Source organism: Hoplias malabaricus, chromosome 8 (genome assembly GCF_029633855.1).
Source record: "Hoplias malabaricus isolate fHopMal1 chromosome 8, fHopMal1.hap1, whole genome shotgun sequence".
NCBI classification, from domain to species: domain Eukaryota; kingdom Metazoa; phylum Chordata; class Actinopteri; order Characiformes; family Erythrinidae; genus Hoplias; species Hoplias malabaricus.
The window spans coordinates 43,509,534-43,528,462 of NC_089807.1; the positions used below are offsets into that span (position 1 = coordinate 43,509,534).

General features: G+C 43.7%; 1 protein-coding gene across 2 annotated transcripts; it reads right to left on the reverse strand.

Annotated features, from left to right (window-relative positions):
* Window positions 1-1,620: 1,620 nt before the first annotated feature.
* Window positions 1,621-14,940, reverse strand: LOC136705263 (ATP-binding cassette sub-family E member 1). 2 transcript variants are annotated; one of them, XM_066678677.1, is made up of 18 exons: window positions 14,784-14,940; window positions 12,040-12,202; window positions 11,788-11,873; window positions 11,570-11,667; window positions 11,376-11,493; window positions 10,850-10,987; window positions 10,666-10,735; window positions 9,364-9,460; window positions 8,889-8,978; window positions 8,340-8,461; window positions 6,179-6,400; window positions 5,817-5,876; window positions 5,662-5,720; window positions 5,465-5,575; window positions 5,219-5,361; window positions 5,004-5,126; window positions 3,673-3,784; window positions 1,621-2,024 (listed from the first exon to the last, which is right to left on the reverse strand). In XM_066678677.1, exons 2-18 carry the CDS (start codon window positions 12,140-12,142, stop codon window positions 1,977-1,979), a joined length of 1,800 nt encoding a protein of 599 aa, XP_066534774.1. In that variant the 5' UTR covers window positions 12,143-12,202; window positions 14,784-14,940; the 3' UTR covers window positions 1,621-1,976. The 2 variants fall into 2 exon arrangements, with proteins under 2 accessions (XP_066534774.1, XP_066534775.1); XM_066678678.1 differs by lacking the exon at window positions 14,784-14,940 and adding an exon at window positions 14,684-14,775.
* Between the last annotated feature and the right edge of the window lie 3,989 nt (window positions 14,941-18,929).

Here is an 18,929-nt window from a genome sequence, read left to right on the forward strand (position 1 = left end):
GATAACCTCCCCCTATTATGGATGTCACTTTGTAGCAGTCTGGTGGTGATTGGTTATGTGCTCAGCATGCTAACTGCTCATGGTTTTTTATGCTGTACATTGCATTGTGGTTCCTATACGCAGTCATGAAAGAAGCTAGTGTGCAGAGATATCTGTGCTCAGCAAAACACAACTAGGCAAATGTACTATAAAATACACTCTCTCGAGGTCCATATTGAAAATAATATAAAAAGCCTAGGGGCAATACAGGGGTAACGTCACTGTATCGCTAAAAATGGATTGTGAAATCATGTTCTTTAATGGGTACTGAATACTCACCCTTGTGTGAACTATGGGTAATGTTTTTTCTCTGAGACTATGTAGAACGTTGCTACATTCCTGGTTCTTTCAACAGCTTTTAATCTCATAATATTTTCCTAAAAATTAGCATGCGTTTCCAGTTAGCGCCATTGCTCCATGTAGTCTACAGACAACAGTGTAATCTACCCATAACAAAACAGGTTACTGAGTCACTCTGGTTTTGTACAGTGATTAAATCAGTCATCATTTCCATTCGGCAGAAGTTAAACAAGTAATAATGCTCAATGAGGAGAAAGTAAAAGCTAGCACAGCTAGCTGGCATAGCTAGCAAACATGCTAAAACATCTACCAAAAAAATTAAACCAACTGAAAAGAAAAAAATCACCTGCCAAATGCGGTTTACTGTTTAATAGTTTAAGTAAGAGTTTATTAAATAATATTTTAATCACTATCCCAATCCCAGAACACACAATCTGGCAACAAGAAGCAGCAAGATGCTACGTCTGTTCAAAAGATAAACAGACAGGAAATAGTGTACAGAAATTGTGGGCACTGTGTTTGAAACAGTGGAAGAAAGGCTAATTGAGAACACTCATTTATGTTGCATCCAGCCCTGGCATCAGTGTAATGTAATCTCCACCTACAAACAGAACTGTGTCTTAAACGAACTGGACACAGAAGACCCATCCGGTCCACTTTAAAACAGCTCAATAAATGACCATCTACAAAACCAAGCCGAGGACTGACAAAACTTAACACAACTAGAATAAGGTGTATGTAGATGGACAATTAAGGAACTGAAGACAATTCTGGTTTGGTACATATTTGGATTTAGCCTTTCTTTTAATAAACCAACTCCTAACATTTACATTAGCACATGCTCTTAACCAGGGTCCTGAGCGGTACAAAGGTAGGCTATGTTTCACCTTATTAGGAGTCTTGCCCGAGGACTCTTCCTGGTTTAGGAACTCAACAAGGACACGTTGTTGATACTAATCACTTCAAAGTCACATATGTGTTACATGTCTGCTGTTAAGAAATATTTATTCGGTATTTATCCCCAAGTTGCAATGGGAAATAGCTTCTAGCTTCTGTAGAGAAAACACTTCTAAACTCACGAAGAATCTTCACTTCTTTAGTCGCATTATATTTTCCATATTGTTAACTGAATAATTAATTAATAAAACATATATATATATATATATAGTTAGAACAAAAAAGGTGATGCTGTTTTGCTACATAAATTATTATAAATGTATAATTCAATACTCTACAGAAAAGAAACCACAAAAAAAACAAAAAAACAACGCAGGTTCCCATCCATACAACTTTTATTATGACAAGTTAAGAGCCATATTTATGTAAATGTAATGCCATTACATGTAGTCAGTCACCCCCTGGTGGTCAAACACTGAAACTGCATCAACAAGAAAACCATGCAGAGGAGATGAGTACACTGAATGAGTTTCCAATAAAATACCATGAGATATATAATGAATCTTTATGAATGATGGTGAAAGGCTATGTCCGAGTAACAGCAGAGAGGCAGAAACAGCTTTAAGCAGCAGGTCCTGGGTCCATACGGAGGACTTCATAAGCAGCAAACCTATTTAATATTTTTCCTCACTGAAATACATGACTCTGGGGATGGACGGTGGGCATTGAGAGATACGACGCTAGTCATCAAGGAAGAAGTAGTTGCCGCCTTTCTTCTGCTCTACGTCCTGTGAATTATAAATGAAACAAAACACCAGAGCATTCAAAACTGAGAGACACGAGGTTTAAATAAATCTAACGAGGGGGCCTTCCAATTGTGGACCTTTAACTGATGATGTATTGCTAGCTTCTGCTGCTAGCTGATGATATTCAGCGGCTCCCAACTTACACTTATCTTCATCTCTAATATAATAACATTATCACCCCTGCCCTGTAACACTTCAGAAGTTAGATTTCTCTATAAATGTGTTCTGTTAGTTATTTTCTGCCTAAAATACTGTTTATATCTTTACAGTTCGGCTCCGATGGACCACTGGCTGTTTCAGACTTGTAATTGTCACATTCCCTGCTTCATAAGTTTCATATTTTATAAGCTATACTCATGACGAAGGTGTCATATGAAAGCCATTGGAGTAGTGTAATTTAATGAGTAATCTGCCTCAGGCAAACCATCTTCTGTATTAAGGGGAAATGCACAATAACATTTATTATTACCCCAATTTTTCAAAAAGGACCAATAGTTACACTCCTACTAAGTCCATTATTGTTTGTTAGCAACTGCCCAGTACGGCTTTTCATTGTCCAAACATAAACCACGCAATGTATATTTGTATTAATTCATAATACAAGCATTATTATTATTATTATTTTTTTTTTTAAATCAAAAATGCCCCCCCAAAAAAACAGTCACTGCAAACGATCCTGGATTTAGACTTGAATTAAATACATTGGGAACACACTACAGTTCTACATGAGTCCACATCTGTGGATCCCAGCTGATGTCACTGAACTCATTTCTAGTGTATTATTAATAAATATATAAATAAAACAAAACAAAACACAGCGGGCATCAAATTGTTTGTCATTTAGAAGTCAGTTGGAAGTATATGCAAACTTTCTTAGGGTCAAACCCCACATTTTTTACTTTATTTCATTCATTTTTTACCTATATTAATTTATTCCATACACAGGGGTTAGACAGTGAAACTCAAACACACCTGTCATTGTAGTGTGGGAGGTGTCATGGCTAAATTGGAGCAGCCTGGTGGACAATCTTCATTAACTCCACACTGCACCAGTAAGACCATGTGCATCCAATGGTTCAAACACTGTGTCCTGAAGGCGGTGCCGTGTCTCAGGACGACGATGCACCAATACACACAGCGAGACTGGTGAAAGACTGGTTTGATGAACATGAAAGTGAAGTTGAACATCTCCCATGGCCTGCACCGTCACCAGATCTAAATATTATTGAGACACTTTGGGGTGTTGTGGAGGAGCGAGTCAGGACACGTTTTCCTCCACCAGCATCACGTAGAGACCTGGCCACTATCCTGCAAGAAGAATGGCTTCAAATCCCTCTGACCACTGTGCAGGACTTGTGTATGTCATTCCCAAGACCAACTGACGCTGTATCGGCCGCAAAAGGAGGCCCTACATCACACTAATACATTACTGTGGTCTAAAACCAGGTGTTTCACTTTCATTGTCCAACCCCTGTATACAGGAAGTAATATTCATTCAAATTTGACCATGTGATTTCAGATGGAAATTAACTAACAGGTTAAAAGTCATATGGAATGTTTTTAAGTAAACAACGCTTTAATTAAACATATATATCATTGTATATCTATCTGTAACTGATTAGAACCTCACCTTAATGGAATTCAGTTTGTTGATTCTTGGTCTGAAGTTGTTGGGGTCTCTCCTGAATGTGATCTCCAGCAATGAAAGGAACTTGTTCATTCCAGCAAGCAGAGTCTGTGGCCTGGGAGGATTAAGAAATGCTTATGAGGACACTGCCAGGGTAATCTCCAGCAGAGAAAGACACATTCTACTACAAGCCATGTTTGAATTAGACGCCCATTATTTATTCATTCATTCATCCGTCATCTGTAACCCTTATCCAATTCAGGGTCGCGGTGGGTCCAGAGCCTACCTGGAATCATTGGGCGCAAGGCGGGAATACACCCTGGAGGGGGCGCCAGTCCTTCACAGGGCAACACACACACACATTCACTCACACACTCACACCTACGGACACTTTTGAGCTGCCAATCCACCTACCAAAGTGTGTTTTTGGACTGTGGGAGGAAACCGGAGCGACCGGAGGAAACCCATGCAGACACAGAGAGAACACACCACACTCCTCACAGACAGACACCCGGAGGAAACCCACACAGACACAGGGAGAACACACCACACTCCTCACAGACAGTCACCCGGAGGAAACCCATGTGGACACAGAGAGAATACACCACACTCCTCACAGACAGACACCCGGAGGAAACCCACACAGACACAGGGAGAACACACCACACTCCTCACAGACAGTCACCCGGAGGAAACCCACACAGACACAGGGAGAACACACCACACTCCTCACAGACAGTCACCCGGAGGAAACCCATGTGGACACAGAGAGAATACACCACACTCCTCACAGACAGTCACCCGGAGGAAACCCACACAGACACAGAGAGAACACACCACACTCCTCACAGACAGTCACCCGGAGGAAACCCATGCAGACACAGAGAGAACACACCACACTCCTCACAGACAGTCACCCGGAGGAAACCCACGCAGACACAGAGAGAACACACCACACTCCTCACAGACAGTCACACGGAGGAAACCCACACAGACACAGGGAGAACACACCACACTCCTCACAGACAGTCACCCGGAGGAAACCCACGCAGACACAGAGAACACACCACACTCCTCACAGACAGTCATCTGGAGGAAACCCACACAGACACAGAGAGAACACACCACACTCCTCACAGACAGTCACCCGGAGGAAACCCACACAGACACAGGGAGAACACACCACACTCCTCACAGACCGTCAACCGGAGCGGGAATCGAACCCACAACCTCCAGGTCCCTGGAGCTGTGTGACTGCGACACCTACCTGCTGCGCCACCGTGCCGCCCCCTAGACGCCCATTATAATCATGATATTTCCTCTCGTGTACTCACGTGTTCGCAGTGGTCTTTTTCGACGGAAGACCATCGAACACAATAACGCGGTCCGCCAGGTACGTGGCCATGATGAAGTCATGCTCAACAACGAAGGCTGTCTTCTTCGCGTGGAGGATGAATCTGATGAAGCAGATAGAGAACCGAGTGGATATTCACTTTATCCTGTGGAATGAGTAAAACTACAATACTAAGGCTTTAAATGGTAGAGCTACCGTTTGATGACTCTAGCAGCCATTAGACGCTGCTCTGAGTCCAAATACGCCGAGGGCTCATCTATCAGATACACATCAGCTGGTTTCCCCAAACACAGAGCCAGTGCCACTCTCTGAAGCTCTCCTCCAGACAAGTTCTGAACCTATAAAACACACGGAAGCCCCGGGAAGGTCATATTTCTTAAATATTCTTAAATGTGCTTTCCGTATCTTTTTTTTAATACTTTGTATGTTGACAACACCCACGTCCTGATCGATGATGCTGTCGATCTGCATGGGCTTCATGACGTCCGTGACGAACTGTGGGTGTGTGTAGGCGTCCCTGATCTTCTCGTGAAGCAGAGCACGCACGCTACCCTGCGGAAACACACAGCCAGCTTTAGGGGGTCATTACGAGAAGCACAAAAAAAACAGTCAAGGTCTGGAGTATCACAGCAGCGTACTTTGAATTTGGGGCTGATCTTTTGAGGCTTGTAGCTGACGTTGAGGATGGGCACCTCTCCTGAAAATGAAATGGAAGAGGTACAGTTTTACACTGTAAAATAATACAAGTGTTAACTCACCATCAGTCGGGTACTAAAATAAATAAATCACTCACCTCCATCATCTGGTTTCAGTCGTCCTGCAAGCATCCGGATAAAAGTGGTTTTGCCGGTCCCTGAAATTATATTATTATTTATTAATTACATGATTCCACCTGAGAAGCTTCAGCAGAAAGAATAAGACTAAAATATGCATCAAATTTGCTTTAATCTGAAAGAAATGCTGTTTATTTCCAGGTTTAAGTGAAAAAAATAAATAAAATAAAGTTTTAAATGTGCTCTTAGAGCTCTGGACCGCAGTGTTTTAGTAATAATTCAGGTTGATCACCCTAACGTTCCAGCATTAAGCAACGGAATCATTTTCACTCGAGTCCCTGAGCCGTACAAGTCCCATCGAAAGACCCCAGGAGTGTCTCACCGTTCTCTCCGAGCATGACCATGATCTCAGAGTCTGTGAACTCGCCCTCCACGATCCGCAGCTCAAAGTCCCCCATGACCTTCTTCATGTTGGGATACTGGTAACGACACATCTTCTTCACCTCCTCCTCGTTGGCCGTTTCTGCCACTTTAAACACCAGGGAGGTCTCGCGGAAACGGAGGTTCTCCGTAGGCACGTATCCGTCCAGAAAAATGTTGATGCCTGAGAACAACAGTAGGTTTAGGTTTGTTTCTGGGCCTGTACCTAGCCCTCACAGGACGGAAAACTAGAGCCACTAAGTGCTACTGTCTCCTATTATTTCTGCTAAACTCATTGACATTTCATCTTGTTAATTCCTATATTAAACCTAAAGCTAAAGCTAAAGCAGGATCAAAAAAATGTTAAGCGACTGCTCTTACAAAATTTAAGATGAGGTTAAACTAATAGTCACATCCATCCATTGGTTCCCAACTGGAACCCTTATCCAGTTCAGGGTCGCGGGGGGTCCAGAGCCTACCTGGAATCATTGGGCGCAAGGCAGGAATACACCCTGGAGGGGGCGCCAGTCCTTCACAGGGCAACACACACACCTACAGTCACTTTTTGAGTCGCCAATCAACCTACCAACGTGTGTTTTTGGAATGTGGGAGGAAACCGGAGCACCCGGAGGAAACCCACGCAGACACAGGGAGAAGAACTATTAGGCAACTTAATAAAAACCAAATTTGTACCCATCTCACTTGTTTACTTTCTCCAGGTAATCCAATATAACAACACCAACATTTAGAAATAAACATTTCTGACATCCAAAAACAAATCAGTGACCAGTAAAGCCACCTTTCTTTACGATGACACTCCAAAGTTAGTTAGTTAGTTATAGTTATCGTTACAATTATATAGCACCTTTGTAGATACCCAAGGACGCGTTACAATTTACACTGATCACAACGCTCAATTCACACACACACACACACTGGCGAGAAGCAGCAGCCAAACGCGCACAGTGTACTCTCAACCAGGAACGACCGTCCACCTGGAGGACTGCATCAGGCACTAGGGTTACACCCAGGACAGAGCGCCAATCCATATCTGGGCACACACACATTCACTCACAAACCAGGACAGTTATTACAGAAGCCTATTCACCTACCCTCCATGGACTGTGGGAGGAAACCCACGCAGACACGGGGAGAACATGGAAACCCCACCCAGATTGGACTTGAACCCAAGATCCCAGCGCTGGGAGGCGAACGTGCTCACCACCAAGCCACCGTGACGCCCACAGAAAAGCCTTCCATCCATAGATTCTGTCAGTTGCTTGATCTGTTTACGATCAACTTTGCGTGCAGCAGCCACCACAGCCTCCCACAGACTGTTCAGAGAGGGGCACTGTTTTCCCTCCCTGTAGATCTCAGATTTTATGAAGGACCACAGCTTCTCTATGGGGTTCAGATCAGGTGAACAAAGGGGCTTGTTACTGGCCAGCCACGCTGTGGAGTACTTGGATGCATGTGATGGAGCATTGTCCTGCATGAAAATCATGTTTTTCTTGAACGATAGCGACTTCTTACTGTACCACTGCTTGAAGAAGGTGTCTTCCAGAAACTGGCAGTAGGTCTGAGAGTTGAGCTTCACTCCATTCTCAACCTGAAAAGGTCCCACAAGTCCATCTCTGATGATACCAGCCCATACCAGTACCCCACCGCCACCTTGCTGGCGTCTGAGTCGGAGTGGAGCTCTCTGCCCTTCACTGATCCAGCCTCTCGCCCATCAAGAGTCACTCTCACTTCATCAGTCCATAACCATAACCCTAACCCTAGTTGCCTAATAATTACGCACACCCCATATAGGGTGTTGATGTCATTAGACCACACCCCTTCTCATTACAGCGAGGCACATCACCTGATTTACTTCATCGGTAGTCGGCTTTCAAGCCTATTACAGCTTGGAGTAGGACAACGTGTATAAAAAGGATGATGTGATCAAAATACTCAGTTGCCTAATAATTCTGCACACACTGTGTATAAATGACTTCACATCACGTGTCACGCATTGTTTCCTTCTGTGTGTCACTGGTATTACTGGTAAAACCATGTCTTTAAGCATCACAAACAAACCATGTTCACAATGAGGAATCTTTTCATGTGAAAGAGCCGGGTACCTTCTCGCACGCTGAAAGGCATGGTGACGACGCCATACGCACTGGGCACTCCATACAGACAGCAGATGAAATCTGACAGGTAGTCCAGAACACTCAGGTCATGCTCCACAACGATAATGTACCTGGAAACATGACACCGATGTAAGACTGAGGACAATAATGTAGAACATTATAATAACATTTGTAGAATAATAACAGTAAAAACTACAATTAAAATTGGGTTCAGAGCTGAGAATCCTTCTGTACACTTTTACATTTAATTACGTCACATTAAGACAGCTCCCCCGCTTCCCTCCTTTTGGTCTAAATTAACCAGGCTTCCCATTAAGAACATATTCTAATGTGGCAAACAGCAGGAGACACTTGAGGGAAAGGAAATGCCCAACACTCCACAACTTTACACAGTAACAACTGAATCACAAGTCATTTTGAAGCCTTGGTCACTATCTTCAGTCATAAAGCACTAGGAGAGGGCCTTTAAAGGACGACACAAGGCAGCAGCGATGACTGGAAGGGTAGTGATATGCGGCTAAACTAGGCCCCACCCACCTGTCTGGAGTGATAAGGGAGCGAATGGTGATGGCAGCTTTCAACCGCTGCTTCACGTCCAGGTAACTGGAGGGCTCATCAAACATGAAGCTAACACCAAACACACAGTAAGAATGTGATTAATGAGCACAACAAAGGAACTACATTCCCAAAACGTTCACTGTTAATTACAAGTACGTTTTAAACGTTTAGTCTAAATCTATCATGAGATGAAGCTCTAAACATGCATCACACACAGAAACGCTCCTCCAGGACAAACCAGGAACACAGAGCTGTGTCGACAGTGTAGTAACTAGCAGCTTGGGTCTGTGTTTCTGACAGTTAAGTGACTTGAAAGTAGGATTTACCTGAAACTTTTCAAGGTGATTTATATGCACTTATTGATGATGTGTAGCCAACACCTACTACTTAAGTTACCCACTGAAGCAGAAACGAGCAAACAAACAAATGAACAACAGCCACGCTAGGACCTTACATGTCTGCCCTCTGGATGCACACCACAGCACAAGCGAAACGCTGCAATTCTCCTCCTGACAGATCCTCGACGTTCCTGTCCCTGAGATGAGTCAGGTCTGTTTCAGCACAAACACACACACGTCAAATAGGCGCAAAATCATTTACATCCTTATAGCATTAATCTGGCAAAAATGTACGCACATTTATTTATTTATTTATTTACCCCAAAAATGGAGATCAGCAAAATCAGGTTCAATGAAGGAAATTGGCTTTTTTTGTTGAACTAGAACTACAAGGTTAATGTAACTTACATGCAAATGGAAAAGTATTCATTCATTCGTTCATTATCTGTAACCCTTATCCAGTTCAGGGTCGCGGTGTGTCCAGAGCCTACCTGGAATCATTGGGTGCAAGGTGGGAATACACCCTGGAGGGGGCCAGTCCTTCACAGGGCAACACACACACACACTCACACTCACACCTACGGACACATTTGAGTCGCCAATCTACCTATGGAAAATTATATTCCACTAAATCTAAACCAGGGGTCGGCAACCCACGGCTCTTTGATCCCTCTGATGCGGCTCAGCTTTTGAAAATAATTAATAAGTATTTAATTAAAAGGTATTTTGTTTTAGTTTGTTCATTTTCAAAATGTAATTCTCTAAAGATTATGGTGATCTTGTGCGACAGCCGTCAGTGAGCAGTTTCTTGAACTTTTTGACAGCTGACGGCGCCAGTAAAATAATGACGGCACGCAGAGAGAGGACAGCATTTTTGTTTGCTGCCAGTGGATAATTTAAGTTCTGCGTTTTTTTCCCCCCCATTACCACAAGGACTCAAATAGACGTTGAGTATTTCACTTAACCGTCAACACAACGTCTTTTTTTCGGAGTTAAAAATGTTTTGTTGCCTGCGGAATTATTATTTTATTTTCTCTGCAGTCGTTCATTGATTTCATAAATGTATCACAGTGTAGTTTGTTTGCAAAAACCCCTGTTATGCGCAGTGTTATTCCATTTAGAATTTCCAAAGGGTTTTGTGACTCCCAGTGTTTTCTTTACTGTGTGAAACGGGTCCAAACGGCTCTAAACTACCCCATTGAGCTGTAAACTATCTGAATCACATTATCTTACGTGGTATGTGAAAATGTAAGGCATACAGTTATCATTTAAAGTGGGCAAACGTAATTGATGTAGCTTAAAACATTAGTAAAAGCTTATAATGCACATTTATACAGCGCTAATGTATTTTTGCACATTACTGTGAGAAAACTGTGCTAACATGCTAACTAAGTGCATGAACTGCCTTCTGAACATACCCAGCTGCTCACAGACCACTGTCTCTGTTTTAGTGTCGTCCTTTCTGCTCAGAATAGAGCCCACACTGCCCTAAAAAAACAGTTACAGATCAATAAACAACATTGATACCAAAACCAGAAAATATAAAACCAGCAGAAACAGGCACTGGATAAAACATGCATTTTCAAAACCTCTGCTACTGACCTTTACAGTTTTGGGGATCTGATCTACGTACTGAGGCTTCACAATGGCCTTCAGGTCGTCCTCCAGAATTTTGGTGAAATAGTTCTGCAGCTCAGACCCTCTGAAGTAGGCCAGGATCTCCTGCCAGTCCGGAGGAGCCTGTCAAAAATAACAGGCGTCAACATCATCATCTCATCAATTTTATAACAGGTAGTGACTTCTGTTTCTGAACAAACATCGTTTCAAACAACTACTTCCTGTAAAGAGGAGCGTTGACACTATGTATTATATGGTGGCGGCAAAACATCTCATAGAACTAGCTTCTCTCTGTGTATCAGATAAACACTGAGATGTAGCAGGAGTTATTATCAGTCGCAACAACGCAGTGCTTCACACTGATGAGTGTGTTATTGTTTCTGTGAGTAACTCGTGTCTCTGTGATCATGAACAAATCGCACCAACCTTAAATAACGCCTGTGAAATTAACCTTAAAACCAAAAGCCTAAAATGATTACTCCCCAGACGTCCTCTCCTCTCAGTGACTCACATCATATTTCCCCAAGTTTGGCTTCTGTTTTCCTGCTAGGATCTTAAGTGCAGTCGATTTCCCAATTCCATTTGTACCGACTAGTCCTAAAACCTCTCCTGGTCTGGGGATAGGTAACCTGTTTTGACGAAAACAAGGCAGTTTTAGTTTAAGCATTCGTGCGATTTTACTGCAATCGCATGCAGTCATCGTACCTGTGTAGTTTGAAAGAGTTGGCACAGTATCTGTGAGTAGTCTCTTTCTCCAGGTTGCTGGGCAGATTGACAATGGCCAAGGCCCCAAATGGACATTTCTACAGAAAGCAGTACAAACAATATTTTGTAAAAGCGTTAATTTGATAATTACAATCACCATCCGATATTAATTTGATAAAAGAGTGGTGAAAAACAAAGCTTTAAAAACAAACACATACCTTAATGCAGATACCACATCCTATACAAAGTGATTCTGAGATCCAAACAATTTTGCTTTGTGGCGTGACCTCTATACACAGTTTGCCTGCGATCAGAAATTACAATTAGACAAAGTGGCTACCACAAGGCATCACAGAAATAACAAAAATACAAAAATATGAATAAAAGTTGTTGCTTAAATTGCACTTGGAATACAACGAAATGTCTACAAATGACACCCTGAGAGCGGTAGACGCTCCCTCTGTTCTTACCCATTCGAACCACTGGGCAGCTCTTCTTGCATTCCTGCCTGCATTTCTTTGGCTTGCACTTGTCGTGGTTGACTATAGCAATGCGAGTTGGTTTTTCAGACATCTTGTCTGACTCTCATTAGAACGGGCTGAACAGCCCCTTTCTGGATCGTAGTTGAACACTCTGCAGAGACAACGTACGTTTCAACCACAGGACAACATCCCACCATCCTCCTTAAACTGTACACCATCTTCCTGACTTTTCCCAAACACTCTCTGCTTTCTAAACAATGAAGCAGCAGTAAATCACTTTCTCATGCAATTAACGTGGGTGATGTGTACAGCAGTTTTGAGCGTGCTGTTTTTGACTGTATATTAAGAAGTCCATTACTGTACAGCGGGAAAAAAAACAACAACAAACAAAAGTTTACCATAATTATTATTTAGAATTTATTCAATTATGACTTTCATTCATTATTCATTAAATATCTGTAACCCTTATCCAGTTCAGGGTCGCAGTGAGTCCAGAGCCTACCTGGAATCACCTGGGCGACACACACTCAGACATTCACACCTACGGACACTTTTGAGTCGCCAATCCACCTACCAACGTGTGTTTTTGGACTGTGGGAGGAAACCGGAGCCCCCGGAGGAAACCCACGCAGACACAGGGAGAACACACCACACTCCTCACAGACAGTCACCCGGAGGAAACCCACGCAGACACAAGGAGAACACACCACACTCCTCACAGACAGTCACCCGAAGGAAACCCACGCAGACACAGAGAGAACACACCACGCTCCTCACAGACAGTCACCCGGAGGAAACCCACGCAGACACAGAGAGAACACACCACACTCCTCACAGACAGTCACCCGAAGGAAACCCACGCAGACACAGAGAGAACACACCACGCTCCTCACAGACAGTCACCCGGAGGAATCCCATGCAGACACAGAGAGAACACACCACACTCCTCACAGACAGTCACCCGGAGGAAACCCACACACAGACACGTGGAGAACACACCACACTCCTCACAGACAGTCACCTGGAGGAAACCCACACAGACACAGAGAGAACACACCACACTCCTCACAGACAGTCACCTGGAGGAAACCCACGCAGACACAGAGAGAACACACCACACTCCTCACAGACAGTCACCCGGAGGAAACCCACGCAGACACAGAGAGAACACACCACACTCCTCACAGACAGTCACCCGGAGGAAACCCATGCAGACACAGAGAGAACACACCACACTCCTCACAGACAGTCACCCGGAGGAAACCCACACACAGACACGTGGAGAACACACCACACTCCTCACAGACAGTCACCTGGAGGAAACCCACACAGACACAGAGAGAACACACCACACTCCTCACAGACAGTCACCTGGAGGAAACCCACACAGACACAGGGAGAACACACCACACTCCTCACAGACAGTCACCTGGAGGAAACCCACGCAGACACAGAGAGAACACATCACACTCCTCACAGACAGTCACCCGGAGGAAACCCACGCAGACACAGAGAGAACACACCACACTCCTCACAGACAATCACCTGGAGGAAACCCACGCAGACACAGGGAGAACACACCACACTCCTCACAGACAGTCACCCGGAGGAAACCCACGCAGACACAGGGAGAACACACCACACTCCTCACAGACAGTCACCTGGAGGAAACCCACGCAGACACGGGGAGAACACACCACACTCCTCACAGACAGTCACCCGGAGGAAACCCACGCAGACACAGGGAGAACACACCACACTCCTCACAGACAATCACCTGGAGGAAACCCACGCAGACACAGGGAGAACACACCACACTCCTCACAGACAGTCACCCGGAGGAAACCCACGCAGACACAGGGAGAACACACCACACTCCTCACAGACAGTCACCCGGAGGAAACCCACGCAGACACGGGGAGAACACACCACACTCCTCACAGACAGTCACCCGGAGGAAACCCACGCAGACACAGAGAGAACACACCACACTCCTCACAGACAGTCACCCGGAGCAGGAATGGAACCCACAACCTCCAGGCCCCTCTATTTCTCACTATTACAAGGTGCTATAGTATTATTATGATGTACACAATCACATTTCCCCTGCAAATCTTATTTGGAAAATAAATAATTTAAAACGATCAGATACGAGATTTAAGGGGTTTTCAACGACCACCAGCAGGGGACAAACACGGTCAGTATATTTTCTGGGGGAAAGAATCATTAGTTACATTTCAGCCGTTCCACCTTAAAATGGTGCAGACAGTAACGTGCGCTACAATGTAACTGCAGCACCATTTAAGGTGGAACGGAACATTTTTAACAAGAAGACTCGTCTCCACTGAGCTGTCACTAAACTAAACTTTAAGCACTTGCTTAAAACATCTTAAGTATGTTTCTAGAGACATTTATCTACTTTCAAACGTCTCATCTGTCCACTGTCACTGAGTACTGGGTGTGTTTTAGAGACAACAGAGCTCTATAAATTGACAGAAAACAAGATAAGACCGAGACGGGAACGGTTTCAACTCACATCACAAACTAAATGCTCTTAAAGAAGTTATAAACTCTGAAAAAACAACCTCTTTCACAGTTACTAACAGCTGGGAGTCTGAAGCTAAAAGCTAACCTAGCTCACAGCCACACGTCACTCCCGCTGAAAAAAAACCAGAACTCAACATCGTTCCCACGAAAAGCTCTCTGTGCGACCCACATCCGAACACACTGACCTCCTCGGTACGAGTCCTTCTCGCTTTAAACGTCTTTCTGATTTTCTCTTCTGCAACGTGGATCCACCATAGACTGGATGGGAATATGGTGGTATGGAAAGCCTACAAGGCCAAAAGTGATCACAAACCAACTTCGCGGTCCTTCAGGGTAGCAAATGATGTCACGGCAACAAGGAAAATGGCGTTACATCTTCAGCAATTTCCATATACAAGACACAAGAAGATGCTCAAACTTTCTGCTATTAACTATGGATTATTAATTGTGCATAAAAACAGTCTGTTACTAGACAATGACACAGCACATTACAGAGCCACCAACCAAAATAGAGACACGTACACTGGGTCATTGTTACATTTTGCAAGATTTCTACAGTAAGTCCTCTTACATAATTAAACTTGCAAGATGTAAGAGTCCTTGTGTTTAACTGGTGTTTAAATAAAAGCCATTCATGAAGGAATACAATGTTGCTGTCCCATCTATTACAAAAATAAGCCACTAACCAGACACTCCAAAAACTCGTGTATTAACGTGAGTCCTGCAATAATTTGACATCTATTGTAGAGAACAAATTGTATAGCAGTCAAAATTGTCACTGTGCAAACAAATAATCTGTATCTCCAAAATAGTAACTTTATAGGAGAAGGAAAAAACCTTCTTCACATTCAAAGGAAGTCAATATTAAATATATAAATAAATAAATTTCAAGTTATATTGGGACTATTGCTCCCAACAGAAACAGAATTTTTTTTTTTTTTTGGGGGGGGGGGGGGGGGGGATAAATTAGACTTCAATTGGCATACATCACAAAATAAAAAAAAAAAATATATATATATATATATATATATTAAAATTAAAGAACTATATCACTATATAATTTGCAGTGACTGAAATTTGTTTTTCAGTGCTTAGGTTTAAAAAATTTACTTTTATAAATTGATTATGTTTACAGGGGGTCCTCGACTTACGACGTTGATCCGTTCCTACGTCGCGTCGTAAACCGATTTTTGGTGTAAGTTGGAACATACTTGTACGTAAATAACACAGTGTATTCTTCCACCACGCCGCGCACACCAAACACGAAGTTCACGTTATGACGTTTACGACACAAAACCACTTTTTTTTTCAGTATTGTGACCAGTGCTACTAGCAATCATCTGACTGCTGTTAATAATAGATCCGGATGGATTTCTTGAAGATAATACTACATTCTGATCTAACTACAATGTTGATATAATACATTTGACAAAAAACTGTTTAAATGTAAACATTTCAAGCTTTTAGTGAAGTTTGATTATTCTCAATTTTATAATCACATTGAAAACAATGTCTGTAAACAAATATGAACAATGTCACTTTTTTCCATTCTATTTGTCTACCATTTTCAATCCATTTTGTGGATGTCATTTGTTTCTCCGTCCACTAGAGGGCGACATGTGCTAACTGTCATTTGTAGCCTCAAGCATGTATTTGTTTTATTTTTTATTTTTAGACATTTTGCTATTACATTTACTGTGGAAACTTGTGTTTTTCGACTAAGACCTGAACAAATTCCATTAAATGATTTGCATTAATAAAGTCAGCATGTTGCAGTAGAAAGAATAAACGAGTCTCAGGATTTTAAGACATTCAGGGTTTAGCTGTGTACAGTGATAAAGCTGTTGTGGGCTGGGAAAGGAGTGGCTGCAGACCGAGGTGTTCTTGAATATTCCTCACAGGCAAACTCTAGTTTTAGTGTTTAAACCTTTAACCCATGTACCGCTCACTTAATTACATCAATGTTCCCCTGCGATTTTACATATTGCTCAATGCTAAAATATAACAGTACTTTATTTTGCAGCCCAGGATTATATTATTGGACATGTTTAAATGTTTCTGTTCATAACTGTGTATAATCTCAGGACCAGAATGCTACTTCTGTTTTTATGCGGGTGTCTGGAGCCTGTTGACCCTGGTTCTTCAGATATATTTAAGAGGAAGCTGAAGCGCTATTGTGCATTGTTTGTGGGCAAAGAGAATTCGAGTGGAGAGTGGTATCTCAGTAAACATTGGAAATGGAGTGTGGACTGATGCTTTTTACTGAAACATTCCCTTTATCCCTGCGTTTGTGTATGAATACTGTAATTGCACTTTACAGATTTAATAAGGTATAAAATAAATGGCAGTGTTATAAGCTTCCCAGAGCTTCAAGCCCATGCACACCTGAGCTTTGCATGCAGTCAGAGGGCTCCAGGGCAAAAGAGGCTTAGATCTTTAACAGAAAATGGGGATTGAGTAATACGGCCTGCCAGCCAGCCAACCATCCAGACTTACGTTGCAGCTGTTCCATCTTGCTCCACAACGCTTCCACTGTTTCACTTCCAATACAGCACTAATTAAAGCTTCGCCTATCGCAGCTACTGCCAGATCCCCCCCCCCCCACCACCACCACCCACTCTCTGAGAGCCTACCCAACCTTCCCAACAACAGCTGCCCAGGATCGCACATTTCAATTGAGTTATTGACCGGCTCTTTTCTAAACTAAATTTACTGCGTTCACCCTTTTCCCTCCCCTGCCTTTTAATTTAATCTGGGCGTAATTGATCTCTTCACTAAGGCCGCCCCCCCCCTTTTTTTTGTCATCTACCCCATCCCACCCCCTCCTCTGTTTTTCCACCAAGGGCACCATTTAAAGCAGAACTTGCGCAGGGCGGCAGCGACGCGGGGAGGGCGAGGGCCCGAAAGAGAGATCCTCTGCTCTGCTGAGGCATCTTCTCTATGGACGCCCATTGAAACCCAGATGGGCCACCAACACGGATGTTTCAAATGCTCTGAATTGTGATTCAAATTCCTCCACTCCTCTCTGGCAGTGAATGACTCGCCTTTACATTAGTGCGAGTCTCCTTCGGTGATCCAGGCAGAAACGGGCAGGCGGTATCAAAAGCAGGAATCGTCTGGTCTGATCTGGACAAATCACTGCACAAAAGAAAACGGTTCCAACTGTGGCTCCTCTCTTGGCCACTTCCTTTCCCCTTAAAAGCGAATTCCCGTCCAAGGAGCATACCGTTATAGATTAGGTTTGAAAACCTTTCCTGTTTTTGGTGGGATAATCCCCAGGGCCCAGCTGCTTTGGGCACGTCGTTCTGGTTTCCGGTCAGCACGGCCACCCCTCGTGTCGGGCTTTTGGGTGTTCCACTCACTCCCTGCTTTGTGGGAGCGAGCCGGCTTTTGTGGCAGGAAATTCAGAGGTTGTTGGTACTAACCCACAAGGAGATCAAAACCGTGGCTTTGACATGAGTGATTCATACAGGGGTTTCTGTTAAAAACAATGCATGGGCCTATTTTGGGTTTGTGGCTTTAGAGTCGGTCTCCCCATGGACCTGCACATAACATAATGTGGTACTAGAAAAAGACAGCCTTAGACATACATTTAAACATCTTTCTCCAGGCTCCAGGGGCTTTCTTCCCATGCCACCCACAGTTTAACTATACATTGCTGGTAATGGCTGAAATTGTACCAGAGGAAAAGTGAACTTGCATTCCAGTACAACTCTCATGGTGCAGACCAAATGCATCGGAGCAAATGATTACTCAAAAAATATAAGTTTTAAGTAAAATTTATTTAGAAATAATGAAATATGCAGGGCGGCACGGTGGAGCAGCAGGTAGTATGTCGCAGTCACACAGCTCCAGGGGCCTGGAGGTTGTGAGTTTGATTCCCGCTCCGGGTGACTGTCTGTGAGGAGTGTGGTGTGTTCTCTCTGTGTCTGCGTGGGTTTCCTCCGGGTGACTGTCTGTGAGGAGTGTGGTGTGTTCTCTCTGTGTCTGCGTGGGTTTCCTCCGGGTGACTGTCTGTGAGGAGTGTGGTGTGTTCTCCCTGTGTCTGCGTGGGTTTCCTCCGGGTGACTGTCTGTGAGGAGTGCGGTGTGTTCTCTCTGTGTCTGCGTGGGTTTCCTCCGTGTGACTGTCTGTGAGGAGTGTGGTGTGTTCTCCCTGTGTCTACGTGGGTTTCCTCCGGGTGACTGTCTGTGAGGAGTGCGGTGTGTTCTCTCTGTGTCTGTGTGGGTTTCCTCCGGGTGACTGTCTGTGAGGAGTGCGGTGTGTTCTCTCTGTGTCTGCGTGGGTTTCCTCCGGGTGACTGTCTGTGAGGAGTGTGGTGTGTTCTCCCT

Bases quoted from the DNA above. Each gene is read 5' to 3' on its own strand.
- LOC136705263 (XM_066678677.1), bottom strand. From the start codon at position 12,142: ATGTCTGAAAAACCAACTCGCATTGCTATAGTCAACCACGACAAGTGC. The intron at 11,668-11,787 runs GTATGTGTTTGT...TGCTTTCTGTAG, and splicing joins GATGTGGTATCTGCATTAAG to AAATGTCCATTTGGGGCCTT. The intron at 9,461-10,665 runs GTATGTTCAGAA...GTGCTGAAACAG, and splicing joins AGTGGTCTGTGAGCAGCTGG to ACCTGACTCATCTCAGGGAC.